This window comes from Podarcis bocagei (assembly GCF_964188305.1).
Source record: "Podarcis bocagei genome assembly, chromosome: 17".
Classification (NCBI taxonomy): Eukaryota; Metazoa; Chordata; class Lepidosauria; order Squamata; family Lacertidae; genus Podarcis; species Podarcis bocagei.
This window is the reverse complement of record NC_138143.1, coordinates 3,657,329-3,672,659: the sequence shown is the minus strand read 5'-3', so window position 1 is coordinate 3,672,659 and position 15,331 is coordinate 3,657,329. Positions and strand designations below refer to the sequence as shown.

Here is a 15,331-nt window from a genome sequence, read left to right as displayed (position 1 = left end):
GATGAGAGGCAGCCCTAGCATAGAGCATAATAATAATAATAATAATAATAATAATAATAATAATAATAATAATAATAACAACAACAACAACAACAACAACAATAATAATAATTTTTATTTATACCCCGCCCTCCCCAGCCAGCCAAGGCCGGGCTCAGAGCAGCTTACAAGCAATAATAAAAACAAGTTGAATGATTACAGCTTAAAAACAAAATTAAAATACAACATTAGAATATTACAACATTAAAATAAAATGTAGCCTCAACGCAGGAGGAGAAGGAAAGAAAAAAAGAAAGAGGGAGGGAGGGAATCAAATTGGCTCCAAGCCAAAGGCCAGGCGGAACAACTCTGTCTTACAGGCCCAGCGGAAAGAAATCAGATCCTGCAGGGCCCTGGTCTCATGAGGCAGAGCGTTCCACCAGGCCAGAGCCAATGCTGAGAAGGCCCTGGCTCTGGTTGAGGCTAATCTAACTTCCTTAGGGCCCGGGACCACTAGGGTGTTGCTATTTATGGACCTTGAGGCTCTCCGTGGGGCATACCGGGAGAGGCGGTCCCGTAGGTATGAGGGTCCTAGGCCGTGAAGGGCTTTAAAGGTCAAAACCAGCACCTTAAATCTGACCCTGTACTCTACCGGGAGCCAGTGCAGTTTGAAAAGCACTGGGTGAATATGCTCCCATGGCAGAGACCCCGTGAGGAGCCTCTCTGCAGCATTCTGCACCCGCTGGAGTTTCTGGGACAGCTTCAAGGGCAGCCCCGCGTAGAGCGAATTACAGTAGTCAAGCCTGGAGGTGACCGTCGCATGGATCACTGTGGCCAGGTCGGGGCGGGAAAGGTAAGGGACCAACTGCTTGATGCGGCGAAGGTGGAAAAATGTCGCCTTGGCTGTTGCTGTAACTTGCGTGTGATGGCCTGGGATTCCGATTCGGAGGATGAAACAGAGGAATCCCAGCCTGCACAGGAGTCCCCGCCTCCAGGGCCGGCTGAACTGGGGCAAGGCCTAGAGGCTGAAGAGCCTGCACCTGTGGCAGTGCAGCAGGAGCTGGCCCCAGGTGAAGTCCTCCTGGCCCCAGAGGGGCCTGATGACTCAGTGGCCACAGGTGAGCCTCCTCCAGGGCCCAGTAACCCTTCGGCCTCTCCTGATCTGCAGAGGCTTAGGGCAGAGAGGCGAAGGGAGCTAGTTGCCCCCAGGAGGAGTGCTCGCCTTAAGGCCAGAGTAGGCGGGGCTCCTGGGGGTCAGGACCGCCCCTGACCTTAGAAGAGGATAAAAGCCCACTCATCCCGGCCCCAGGTTGCGGGAGCAACGTCGTTGTTGGCTTCGGACCTTCCTGTGATCCTGATCCTTGCTCGGCCTCCTGTTCCTGACTAACCGGTACTCCTGTTCCCTGCTCGGCCTCCTGTTCCCGACCATCCGGTGTTCCTGTTACCTGCTCAGCCTTCTGTTCCAGCGTTCCTGTTCCCCGCCCGTCTCTCTGCATCGAACCTCGCCCCGCTTCGTGTGGACTCTGCTACACTCACGGTACCTTACCCCCGGGACCAGCACATTGCGCCTCCATGGAAAGGGAGGCATCAAGGATTATACCCAAACTCTTAACGGAAGGCAATGGCACTAATTGGGCCCCCGCAAGAGAAGGGAGTTGGTCCCTCATCCCCATGCCATCCCGACCCAGCCATAGGACCTCTGTCTTTGAAGGATTTAGTTTCAATCGGCTCCCACGAAACCATCCAGCCACAGCTTCCAAGCATCTGGTCAGTGTGTCCGGGGCCAAGTCGGTGTGGCCATCCATCAGCAGATAGAGCTGAGTGTCATCAGCATATTGGTGACAGCCCAGCCCAAAGCTCCGGATAATCTGGGCAAGGGGGCGCATAAAGATGTTAAAAAGCATTGGGGAGAGAATTGCACCCTGCGGCACTCCACACACCAAGGAGTGGCACGATGACATTTCCCTCCCTAGTGCCACCCTCTGTCCCCGACCAGAGATAAAAGTGCACAGCCAGTTACAGGCTATGCCCTGTATCCCCACGTCTGCGAGGCGGTGGTCCAGAAGATTATGATCGACCATGTCAAAGGCCGCTGACAAATCTAAAAGGATCAGCAGTCCTGACCCGCCTCGATCCAGTTTTCTACAGAGATCATCTGTTAGGGCAACCAGAGCCGTTGCGGTCCCAAAACCAGGACAGAAACTGGACTGAAATGGATCTAAAGCCGATGTTTCCTCCAGAAATCTACCAAGCTGTTCAGCAACCGCTCTCTCAATTACCTTACCCAGATATGGAAGATTTGAAACTGGGCAGTAATTGGATAGGTCTAAGGGATTTAATGAAGTTTTCTTTAAGAGTGGACACACTACTGCTTCCTTCAGTTCCCTGGGAATGTCCCCGTGTCAAGGGACAAATTGATAATTTCAACCAGGGGGGTCCGCGCAACATCTGGACACTCCCTAATCAGCCAAGATGGGCACGGATCAAGGAGGCAGGTGGTGGGCCTACCAACTTAGAGGAATCTATCCACATCAGCAGGGAGTATCCGATCGAAATGGTCCAATACTGGACTTGAAGTCAGTCGAAAAGAAGGCAGCTGCCTCCTGGACACCATGAAGGTGAGGAGGCAGCTAGTATCCAGAGCTAGTTCCTACCTGCTGAAGTTAAGGAACCTGACTAAGGGCCCATCCACACTTCTGCTTGTTTCATGCTGAGAAGACACAGGTCTGAGCGGCTTCCCATTTCTCTTGTGCTTTGGAGGCACAGGTCCAAATAGTTTTGCATTTGTCCCACAGCTTTGCCCAGGAAACATGCTGTTTACCACAGAATCCGAACAAATGGTCAATCCACAGAAAAACCAATGGACATTTGTTCTGATTCAACAATAAACAGCAGGTTTCTCTGGGAAAGCGGCAGAACAGGTAGAAGTGTGGACGAGCCCTTGGTCATGTTTATCAGCTTCAGTGGGTCTACTCTGAGTAGGACTAGCATTAGCTATCAGCCATTGATTTGATCCAAGGGCCCAACAGGCGCTTGCCCTTTATTCTAGGATTGCCATATTTCAAAAGCTGAAAATCCAGACACAAAGTTCTTGAGCTTTTTGAGCTACACTTCCAGCACTGGTGGCCAGGTTGCCATATGGCCGGAAGCTGTTGACGAGGGCTGATTGCTGGCTATGTCCTGGAAATTCCAGGCGTATGGCAACCCTATTTTATTCCAATGTGGCTTCTGCAGAAGAACCTATCACTGGATGGTGCCCCATATTAAACTGGTGAGGAGCTGGGTTTCCTTCCTCTTCAGAGAACAAACTGTCTTAAAGGCAAACGAGCAACCACAGAGGTAGCAAGTCAATATTGACAATGCCTATAGGGCATATGAAGGGGAGACCAGAAATCAACTTGGAGAACAGCCCTGCAAAATTTGGAGAAGTGTGGATTTTGAAGGATGGCTGCATTTCGGGTCATGTATTGTTTCAGGAAGTGTGAAATAGGTAAATCCACCTTTAAATGCAAACTGAATCAAATTTCTTCCTCATCCCTACTTCCCACAGCCCTCCCTCCTTCCCTCCCTCCCTCCCTCCCTCTGATAATAATTTCTAGTTTTATTGAGGTGGCTGCATTACCCGGTTGCAGATGGCGACTATATTTGCTGCTGCAGACTTGACCCAAATAACTGTTCTTTATTTCTGTTAAGCATTTTCAATAAAATTCATTTAAAAAGAACAGCAACAAAAACAAGTTGCTAGTTGAATGAATTACTTACACAGCGTTGGGTAGCCTTGCCCAAAGACAGGTGCTTTATTGCAGGTGCATTCATTCTGCAACATGTTATTGACCCCAATAATGGTGGTGAATTTATTCTGCTTTATTCTGTGACGTTTCCCTGATGCTACCACATTATTATCCAGAGGGTACAACCAACGAACAACACATCACAACAAAAGCAGAATTTTAGCTGGAAGTTGCAGGAAATGAAGCTGTATGTCCTCCCCAAAGCTTTGGCAGGCACAAATAGTATTAAAAGCAGGGTCACGAATAGCCACCTGATATATTGGAGGCAGCTCCTAGGGGCTGAGGTCCCTTTGCATGCGCAATAAAATACTTGAGGGGGGCAGCCCTCCCCAAAGTTGATGGGCGTTGCCGTTCAAATGGTGTGAGTGCACCGCCTTACGTGATTGATTATGCAGGGCGCGGCTTACCTGCCCCCCCAAATACTTCGTTCAAGTTGGCATCCCTGGCCTGATACCGTCAAGAATCATCACGAATGCAGAATCCAAAGGATGTCTGGAGGGAGCCTGGGTGTGGGCTCCAGCTTCTCACATTCTTCAGATTCCCAGGAAGAATACACAGTGAGTATAACTGGTCTACCCAAAACTCTGTGGAACTCTGTTGCGCAGGAGGAACACCCGCGTAAGGAAAGGTTTCCCTGTTCACTGTATCTCCCCACGTGCAGTCCAGATGCCAATGAAGGGCCCTGCCAATAGTCTCACTCTATTCTGCCTTGGTCAGACCACACCTGGAATACAGGTGCCAGCTCTGGGCGCCACAAGTTAAGAAGGATATTGGCAAGTTGGAACATGTGCAGAGGGGGGTGGCCAAGATGGTCAAGGGTCTAGAAACCAAGCCTTATGAGGAATGGCTGAGAGAGTTTGGTATGTTTAGTCTGAATCAGTGCTTTTCTTCTAGAAAAAAGGGTGCCCGTACCCTTGAGTAACCCAGAAAAAAAAACACTGGCCTGGATAAGAGGAGACTGAGAGGAGATGTGAGAGCCATTTTCCAATATCTAAATGGCTGTCACCTGGAAGGTGGTGTAAGCTTGTTCTCTCCTGCTCTGGAAGGAGCCAAAGGTTTCAAATTACAAGAAAGGAGATTCCACCTAAACACCAGGAAGAGCTTTCTGATGGTAAAAGCTGTTCAAGAGTGGAATGGACTCCCTCATAAGGTCGTGGACTCTCCTACCTTGGAAGTGTTTCAGCAGATGTTAGATCTGTCACAGATGCTTTAGTTGAGATTCCCACGCTGCAGGGGGATGGACTAGATGACCCTCAGGAACCCTTCCAACTCTACAATTCATAGAATCATGAAATCAGAGAATTGTAGAGTTGGAAGAGATCCCAAGGGTCATTTAGTCCAACCCCCTGCAATGCAGGAATCTTTTGCCCAGCGTGGGGCTTGAACCCACAACCTTGAGATTGAAAGTCTCACACTCTACTGACTGAACTTTCCTATGAGAATGAGAATTCTCTGACTGTGTGGACCCTGAATCGGGAAGCCCTCTGTGAGTCCAATACAACCTACGGGTTTGGGGAAAGTAATGCAGTTCATCATCAGCTTTATTTGGGTTTCCCAGAACCCAGCAGAAGCCTTGAAAATGCCAGCATTTTATCCCAGTCCTACAGAACCCAAGGAAAGTTTCAGATGCCACAAAATGCCTCTGATTCCTGCAGTTTTGGTCCCATGAGTGTTGCTGAAAGTTGGCAAGATTGTGCCCGGTGTGCTCTCTTGACCTGTTGAATGGTAGCTCAGAGCCACTAGATGGTGCCCTGCTGCTGTAAGTCCCATTTAGCTGCCATTGGTATACACCCTCTTTCGTTCACCTGGCTCTGAGCCCTGCTGCTGCGACCCACTACACCCCATTCTTCTCCCAGTTCCAAGAATGCCCTGTGCTTGCATATATTTAGCTGGGCCGCCATTCCCCATTTCCGCTCCTCAGCAAAGGAGCTCTGGGACGGTGGCATATTTATACCCCTTGTCCCAATGCATCTCGCTGGCCCCATGGCTGCAAATACCAGGCGGAGGCGTGCAACTGCTGAGATCCTCCCTCCTCGACTCCCCTCGCCCTCCAATCTATGTTGGCCAAGGCTGAGAATAGAACTGGAGTCAAGTTCCTGCACACAGATGGAGAGAAATACTGTGCAAGTGAAGAGTGGACAGGCAGGCTAAATAAGAACAGACAAGGCAGTTTCAGTAAAACACGAAGCCTATGCAACAAAAGGAAGTGTTAGAGGCAGAATTATAAAGAGGTTCTTGATAGCGTTACTGGATCCCCCCCTTCTGAGAGAGCAGCAGCAGCGCCTGCGAGTGCTGATCTTCTCCCTCCTGGCAGGATGATCAATAACGATTATCTGATTGAGTGCAAGTTGGATCCAGAAGACCCTCATTTGCAGGAGCCGGGATCTCCCATGTTCCTGCAGTCCGCTATCAACACACCACCCAAAGCAGACCCTCGGGACCCGCGTGGAATCAACCAGCACCTTAAGGTAACAGAGGGAGCTTACCTGCCTGCCTTGGGGTGGGGATGCCTAAATTCTGACTTCCTAAACTCTAAGGGTGCAGCTCTCTCCTACCCACCCAAGGTGGGAGTTGTATCCTTGTTCACCCCCAAACTCCTCCCAGCCCTTCACCTGCAGCACAACCGATTCTTCTCCACCCCCTTTGCTGATTGCTGCTCCTTACATGCCCCAGAACCACACAGAAGGAGAGGGCATGGGTCCTCCTGGTCCCAAGATGCTTTGCTCTGCCTTACAACATTCTCTCTCTTCGCTGGAGAATTTTCAGTGACCAGATTCCCTTGTTCTTCCCGGCAGCTGGAATTCTCCGACATTCTTGCTGAACCTTCCTCGTTTCGCAGCTTTGACCGGGTTTGGACCTGGAGTGACATCGTCTTTGAGAGTTCGCGCCTCTGGTGCTACCGCATCATCTCGCTGCTGTGTGCTGTGCCCGTCTCCCTGTTCTCGGGCTTTCTCTTTGCCTGCCTAGGCTGCCTGCACATCTGGTGAGGGTCTGCCCCCTTTGCTCTGCCTCCTCTTGCCCCTTGGCTCTGCCAAGGCCCTTGGCTCACGCTCTTGCTTCCAGTTGGTTGCACATTCATTGACCATTAGCAAGGCTAATTCTAGTGGTTACTTGGGGGAACTACCAACAGGAGGAGGCTGTGTTACTCTAACACAGACTTTGCCAAGCTCCAAGCCCTTTGGACTACAACTCCCATCAGCCTCATTGCTGGCTTGGGTGATAGGGGGTGTAGTCCAAAATGTGTGGAGGGCAGAGGCTCTTCTGGCACTTTGACTTTTGACTTGTCCTGTAGTTTTGTGGGTGCTTCAGGGAGTAGACTAGTAATGGCAAACTAATCTCTTAAAAGACACTTTACCAAACACTTATCCCAGAGGGAGTTGGTGTTAAAGTATGTGTCGCAACCCACATGCATGTCCAGCACTCACATGTATTCATACACACACCAGTGAGAGGTTTGGGGTCTTCATTTGTGTGCGGGCGAAGTGAGTTTGTTGCACAAGACTGCCAAATCCACTTTTAATTGCACAACCTGAATTTGCCAGGATGTGACTGAACCTGATCTGCAAAATAGCAATACACTAGATCTGGAAGCACCTACTGTTTGTGTGATGTCCTTGTTCTGCTAGTTGGGGGAGCAGATAAGTACTGTCTGCCTAACACTGATGTGAGGAATGGAGGAATCTGAAGACAGAAATGCTAAATAAATTGGTCACTTGGTGGGTCCCAGGAAAACAAGGACATGAACCAGAAAGGAGCTTTCCTTCTTTCAAAAAAGTTGGAAGAATGGTAGGCATCTTCTGGAGGTGTCTGGGGCTGCACACAGGGTTGTATCCAGTGCTAGGCCTACACAAAGTAGACCCATTGAAAGTTATGAACCTAAGTTAGCCATGTCCATGCATTTCTACTCTTTTTTATTATTCTTTTAAAAAATTATTTATTTGAAAATGTGTATTTTAAATCTAGATCAAGATTATCAATATTGCTTACAAAAGAGAACCATAAAACAAATATAAAACATTTCTACTCTGAGTAGGACTAGTGTTGGCTACAACCTATGGTCTCTGGGTCGCAGGTTGCCTACCTGCAATCGAAGACATTCTTATTAACAATGCTGTAGGTGAGTATATATTGGCCCTTAGGCTGCCTAATTGGAGTCTAAATGTTGGGGTGCTTTGTTGCTTCCTGGAGGCTGCCAGCCACATCTCTCCCCTCTTCCTCCCTCAGGTGTGTGATGCCCTGTATCCAGCTCTGCACAATGGCAATGCCTCCGGTTCGCACCCTCTGGGCCAGCATCCTGGATGTTGTGGTGGCCCCACTTTTCACCAGTCTGGGCCGCTGCTGCAGCGCCATCTACCTCACCGTTACTCAGAAGTGACACAGAGATGCCTCCCCCCCCCCCAGACCCACGTGCCAAAGACTTTCCTTCCCATTTCACTCAGATCCACTAAACAGGCTGGATTTCACAGCAGAGAGTAGAACTCACAGGGAGCTTTTAGCCTTGGGTCAGAAATGGGGAATTGTGGGTGAGGGAGCAGGTCAGAGGGAAGGAAAACAAGGAGGCCAGAGGACGAGGGGAATGGCGCTTCAGAGAGAAGTCTCAAAATGAAACATCCGTATTCTGTTCTCTTATTGTCATGCCACTGCTTTGTCCAGACCTGCAGAAAGAATTCCACATTATTCTAGGAGTGGGCTCTCCATAGTCCTCCCTGTGATCCTTGGATGAAGGGTGGTCTACATTTTTTAATAATAATAATAATAATAATAGGTGAGGGACTTTCAAAACTACCCTCCTCCGTCCCTGAGATTCTAGCTGGCTCATCTGTCGGTTAGTATCTCAGAGACTGGGATGGGGATCCACCTGGCTTTGTACACAAGACGGTCTCTGGCTACTGGCCATGCTGTCTGGGGCTGATGGGAGCTCTGGCCTAACCCCGACTGACAGCCCACGTAAGAATCTCCTCCAGGAAAAGTAACACTGGGATTAGCCTTCTTAAATTTTGCACATGGGGGGGGGGGCAGGAGGGGGACTAGGGCAACTCCAGACTCAGTGCTGGGCTCTGGCAGAAGATATGTTCATTTCTGTGGGAAGCAGTCCCCACTCCCTCCAGCCCCTTCTCCCACAGCAATAGCTGAGATGTAAAGCTCCGTCGTCGTCTCCCCCTTTATTTAATAAAACAAAAAAAGTTGATTTGCTTCCCCTTGTGTTTGAATTCTTTTGATTCTGTTCTGGCAAACCAGGCACAAACGGGTGTTAAAGGGACGGGATGAAGGAGGAAAAGGTTCTGTGCCTCACAGAGGGGTTGCAGAGGACATATCCCCCAACAGCCTTAACTTTGGATTTGGGACATCATAGACTCCACCACACTCCTTGGCAACAAATTCCACTGTCAAACAGCTCTTACTGTCAGGAAGTTCTTCCTAATGTTTAGGTGGAATCTTCTTTCTTGTAGTTTGGATCCATTGCTCCGTGTCCGCTTCTCTGGAGCAGCAGAAAACAACCTTTCTCCCTCCTCTATATGACATCCTTTTATATATTTGAACATGGCTATCATATCACCCCTTAACCTCCTCTTCTCCAGGCTAAACATGCCCAGCTCCCTTAGCCGTACCTCATAAGGCATCGTTTCCAGGCCTTTGACCATTTTGGTTGCCCTCCTCTGGACACGTTCCAGTTTGTCAGTGTCCTTCTTGAACTGTGGTGCCCAGAACTGGACACAGTACTCCAGGTGAGGTCTGACCAGAGCAGAATACAGTGGCACTATTACTTCCCTTGATCTAGATGCTATACTCCTATTGATGCAGCCCAGAATTGCATTGGCTTTTTTAGCTGCCGCGTCACACTGTTGGCTCATGTCAAGTTTGTGGTCAACCAAGACTCCTAGATCCTTTTCACGTGTACTGCTCTCAAGCCAGGTGTCACCCATCTTGTATTTGTGCCTCTCATTTTTTTTTGCCCAAGTGCAATACTTTACATTTCTCCCTGTTAAAGTTCATCTTGTTTGTTTTGGCCCAGTTCTCTAATCTGTCGAGGTCGTTTTGAAGTGTGATCCTGTCCTCTGGGGTGTTAGCCACCCCTCCCAGTTTGGTGTCATCTGCAAATTTGATCAGGATGCCCTTGAGTCCATCATCCAAGTCGTTGATAATGATGTTGAATAAGACCGGGCCCAAGACAGAACCCTGTGGCACCCCACTAGTCACTCTTCTCCAGGATGAAGAGGAACCATTGATGAGCACCCTTTGGGTTCGGTCAGTCAGCCAGTTACAAATCCACTGAGTGGTAGCATAGTCAAGACCGCATTTTACCAGCTTCTTTACAAGAATATCATGGGGCACCTTGTCAAATGCCTTGCTGAAATCAAGGTAGGCTACATCCACTGCGTTCCCTTCATCTACCAGGCTTGTAATTCTGTCAAAAAACAAGATCAGGTTAGTCTGACATGACTTATTTTTCAGAAATCCATGCTGACTATTGGTGATCACAGCATTCCTTTTTAGGTGCTCACAGACTGTTTGCTTAATGATCTGCTCCAGAATCTTCCCTGGTATTGATGTCAGACTGACTGGGCGGTAATTATTTGGGTCCTCTCTTTTCCCCTTTTTGAAAATAGGGACAACATTTGCCCTCCAACATCAAAACGCTGGGGGCAGAAGGGACAGGGAAAAGGAGTGGCAGCAGCACCCGGCCTCTCCTCTACTGGGCTCCAGCATGCCAGGGAGCTGTGGAGGCCACAACATCCTGCAGCTCCACTCCCGGGTCAGTCCTGACCTGGAGACAGAAGTGGCAGGGAGGAAAAGTGGTGGCGGCGGCGGCACACCTCTCGTCCGCTGGTGCGTCACTTGGAGCTGGGCTTCAGTGGCAGCAGTCGCTGTCCAGCGGCCGCTAGGAGCTGCCGAGGGAGAAGGCTGGCAGTGGCGGCCATGGAGAGGCTCGGCCTCCCTGAGCTCAGTGGTGGTGGTGCTGGAGGGGGAAAGCAAGACATTCCCAGATCCAAACAGAAGCAGGGAATGCCTCTGTGAATCCGGGAGTGTCCTGCTTAAAACAGGGCAGTTGGAGGGTATTGGAGGAATGGCTGGTGGGCGGATGGAAGTTAACAATAATGTGGAGATTGCAATTCACACCCCTCTCCAACTTGTGTGAGACGGAGCCCAATTCAGTCTTGAGTTTACTCAGATGTAAGACCCGCTAGATTCCAGTGTGCATAAAACTGCAGTAGGAGTCTGTTTGTCTTCTCCGACAGCCCCTCGCTATTCTAATACCCACAGGCAGATGACAGAGATAGTGCCAGGAACCACACCTCAAAATGCCACGCTGCTGCCAGGAACACTGCATGCTTCAGCTGCTGATGCCCATCACCGTGGTACCCCTGGAAACGCTGGCTGGCAGCAAGCCTGTTGCGTGCACTTATGGACCAAGGGTCGCATTACGAGCACATACCTCCCTTTCCCAGCCATGTCTCGGACTTGGCTGGGGGCCCTTCTATAGCTCTGTATAGTTGCACTCAATGCCAGCAGCAGCTGCCCACCACTGTGGTTTTGTTATAAAAAGAGGCTGCTGGATCCGACCAATGGCCTATCTAGTCTAGTGTCCTGCTTTCACAGTGGCAGGACCAAATGCCACAGCCCACTCCCAAATTGCGATTCCCAGCAACTGGAAATCAAAGGCTTAACTGGCAGTGGAGGTAGACAATAGCCTTATCCATGTATTTGTCTAATCCTCTTTTAAAGCCATCCAAATTGGTGGCCATCACTACTTCTTGTGGGTGTGAGTTCCATAGTTTAACTATGTGGTGTATGAAAAAGTGCTTTCTTTCTCTGCCTGAATCTTCCAACATTCAGTTTCATTGTATACAATGAGAGAGGGAGAAAAACATCTCTCTATCAATTTTCTCATAGGAATAGTTTTCATAACATAGAGCAGAGGTTTTCAACCTTTTTGAGTCCACAGCTCCCTTAACTGGAGAGCCAGTGTGATGAAGTGGTTAAGAGCGATAGATTCATAATCTGGTGAACCGGGTTCACGTCTCCGCTCCTCCACATGCAGCTGCTGGGTGACCTTGGGCCAGTCACACTTCTCTGAAGTCTCTCAGCCTCACTCGCCTCACAGAGTGTTTGTTGTGGGGGAGGAAGGGAAAGGAGATGGTTAGCCGCTGTGAGACTCCTTCGGGTAGTGATAAAGCGGGATATCAAATCCAAACTCTTCTTCTCTTCTTCTTAACCAACAACATTCTTTCTGCGGCACCCCTGTGGGGCTCAGGAGCCCAGTTATGCCACCCCTTGCCTGCAGAGCTGGCAGCCTCTCACCAGTAACATACCGTAGCTAGCCGTTCGGGTGCCTGGTGTGGTGCGCGCGTCTTGCAGCCAGGGGCAGGGCGAGCCACCCATGGGTCTGGGGCACACTGCGTGGGGCCTCTTCACTGCCTCCCCCTCAGCTGTAGGACAAATCTGGACTGGCTGGATGGTGCCTTGTACGCCTCCTTCCAGCAACTCCTGCGGTCAAGCTGGTGCCAAACGTCTTGCTCTGCTTTCTTTTGGACCACACCAGGGAGGCGTGTCCTGGGCAGCCTGGGACCTCCAGACACTGCCCAGGCTTGTGCCCCAGGGAGGTCACTTCAGTGCTGCCAACACAGCGGTTCCTCTTCACCCCCGGAGGCACACTCCATTGTCTCTCAAGACAGACGGATGTCAACAACAATATTGACAGCAGCACTGCATTCCAAAATCCAGAGAAGTGTGAATTTCAAAGGATTTGGTTCAGATGTTTCAAAAAGTACAGATTTTTTAAGTTCACCTTTAAATGTGAACAGAATCAGATTTCTCCCCCATCTCTAGTGATGCAGACTTTTAACACTGCTGGTAGCGGCTTTGGCAGCAGTTCTTAGAGCAGCTCCCCCCCCCCCCATCAGGTCATCTGTTACTGTTTTGGTCCACTGACTTTAGATTGGCTGTATGATCTCCGACACACCTGACCTCACAGTAACCCTGTGAAGTACGAGGTACTTGTAGGTGTCTCCTAGGACACTATCTACAAGCTGATCTTAAGTTGGTCATAATAGAAGAAAACAACTTTTAAAAGAGACTGCGCCGACACTGTTGAATTACAGTTCATTGAGAGTCTCACGCCACTTGGTTCTATCACTTGTGAACTGAACCAGCATGATAGATTTTTATCACACTATGTGAAAATTGCCTTACAGATGCCAAGGTGCCAAGGTGTGTAATCAACACAAGTGGTTTTGGGGAATGGTCACTGTCCACAATGTAAGGCTGCAGGCACCCCATACATTTATAGCACATTGAAAGCCCATTATTTCCCCCACAGAATCTTGGGATCTGTAGTTTACCCCTCACAAAGATACAATTCCCAGCACCCTTAAACTACGGTTCCCAAGATTCTGTGGGGGAAATAATGAGCTTTAAATGTATTGTGTACACAGCCTTTATGGTCTGCACCAAAGTGGAAGGAATTAGCACCAAACTTTAGCAAAAGAATTGCTGGATATTGGTTTTTCACAAGGAAAAGCATACAATTGTGTGTTTATAAAGGAAAGGGCAAACTGTAACAAAAATATGTGTGTATGTAGATGATGTGTTAATTTCTACAAAAACTAAACAGGAATATGAACAGGCAGTATCACAGTTACAGAACAAATTTGATGTGGTAGAATTAGGCATAGCTAAAAATTACTTATCCATGCAAATTGAGAAAGGCAAAAATGGATCTTTTCTGGTTCATCAAACTGTAAAAATTGATGACCTTATTGAAATGTTATGTTTAAAAAATGCAAATGGGAAGAAAACACCTATGGTGTGTGGTTTCCTAACAAAACTTTGTATCATTCTGCTATAGGCAAGCTAAATTTCATTCAAAGAATCTCGAGACCAGATATAACTTATGCTTTTCACTTTCTAGCAAAATTTGTGGAAAAGCCCACTACGCAATGCTTCTCTGCTCTTAAGAGCGTTGTAACATACCTTCAACATTGTAAACATTATAGATTGCAGTTTACGTCAAGTATTGACAAAGGTTTTGAAATTTTCTGCGATGCATCTCATGCAGTGGAACAAAATAATTGCAGGGGTGTGTCTGGTATGGTGTTCTGTTATAACGGATGTCCATTTGAATGGAAGTCCCAGACACAAACTATTATTTGTCTCTCCACAACAGAGAGTGAATTATGTGCATGCATTCAGGCCATTTGTGATGTAAAATGGTATCTGCAAGTATTTGCAGATCTACAGATGCAAGTAACACTACCAGTAAAAAGTTACCTTGATTCCCATAGCAGACTCGCTATCCTGTGTTCAGAGACCAATACGCAGTGCACTAGTCTTAAGATTACATTTACAGTTTGTAAAGAAACTAATTGCTGACAAAATAATTGTATTTCAATATGTTCCAGGTGGGGACGCGGGTGGCGCTGTGGGTAAAACCTCAGTGCCTAGGACTTGCCGATCGTATGGTCAGTGGTTCGAATCCCCGTGGCGGGGTGAGCTCCCGTCGTTTGGTCCCAGCTCCTGCCCACCTAGCAGTTCGAAAGCACTCTTAAGTGCAAGTAGATAAATAAGTACCGCTTTATAGCGGGAAGGTAAACGGCGTTCCGTGTGCTGCGCTGGTGCTGGCTTGCCAGAGCAGCTTCGTCACGCTGGCCACATGACCCGGAAGTGTCTCCGGACAGCGCTGGCCTCCGGCCTTTTAAGTGAGATGGGCGCACAACCCTAGAGTCGGACATGACTGGCCCGTACGGGCAGGGGTACCTTTACCTATATGTTCCAGGTGACAATCAAATTGCGGACATTTTTACCAAAGCACTTCCAAAGGTTACACATGAAAGACATGTAAAAAATATGCTTTATGTTTTTGTTCCACAATAATGAACCGCAGGGGAAATGTTGAATGTTGTGCTGGTCTTATATGGGCCAGTGGGAAGAGTTAGAGAGGCCACTTCCATGAAGGTCTTGTAGAAAGAGGGGGGTCAGACTGGGACCCAACCAAAGGCCCAGCCGAACAGCTCCGTCTTGCAGGCCCTGCGGAGAGATGTCAAGTCCCGCAGGGCCCTGGTCTCTTGCGACAGAGCGTTCCACCAGGCCTGGTCAAGGCCAGCCTAACCTCCTTGATGCCCGGGATCTCCAAGGTGCTATTATTTGTGGACCATAAGGTCCTCCACGGGACATACCAGGAAAGGTAGTCCCATAAGTAAGAGGCCGCATAGGGCTTTAAAGGTTAAAACCAGCATCTTAAACCTGACCCTGTACTCCACCGGGAGCCAGTGCAGCTGGTAAAGCACTGGATGAATGTGGTCCTGTGGCAAGGACCCCCCATAAGGAGCCTCGCCACGGCATTCTGCACCCGCTGGAGTTTCTGGGTCAGTCTCAAGGGCAGCCCCATGTAGAGCGAATTACAATAATCAAGCCTGGAGGTGACAGTCGCATGGATCAGAGTGGGAAGATCAGGGCGGGAAAGGTAAAGGGCCAACTGCTTAGCACGGCAGAGGTGGAAAAATGCTGCCTTTGCTGTAGCTGAATTCAGCACCAGCTGAAGTTTCTGAGGCAGCCCCGTGTTT

General features: G+C 49.0%; 1 protein-coding gene across 1 annotated transcript; it reads left to right on the top strand.

Moving 5' to 3' along the window:
- The first annotated feature begins 5,756 nt into the window (after positions 1-5,756).
- On the top strand, positions 5,757-8,967 carry LOC308577145 (caveolin-2-like). The gene is made up of 3 exons (XM_081177161.1): positions 5,757-6,238; positions 6,566-6,753; positions 7,995-8,967. The coding sequence occupies exons 1-3, from the start codon at positions 6,086-6,088 to the stop codon at positions 8,143-8,145; spliced, it is 492 nt and encodes a 163-aa protein (XP_081033287.1). The 5' UTR covers positions 5,757-6,085; the 3' UTR covers positions 8,146-8,967.
- Positions 8,968-15,331: the final 6,364 nt, after the last annotated feature.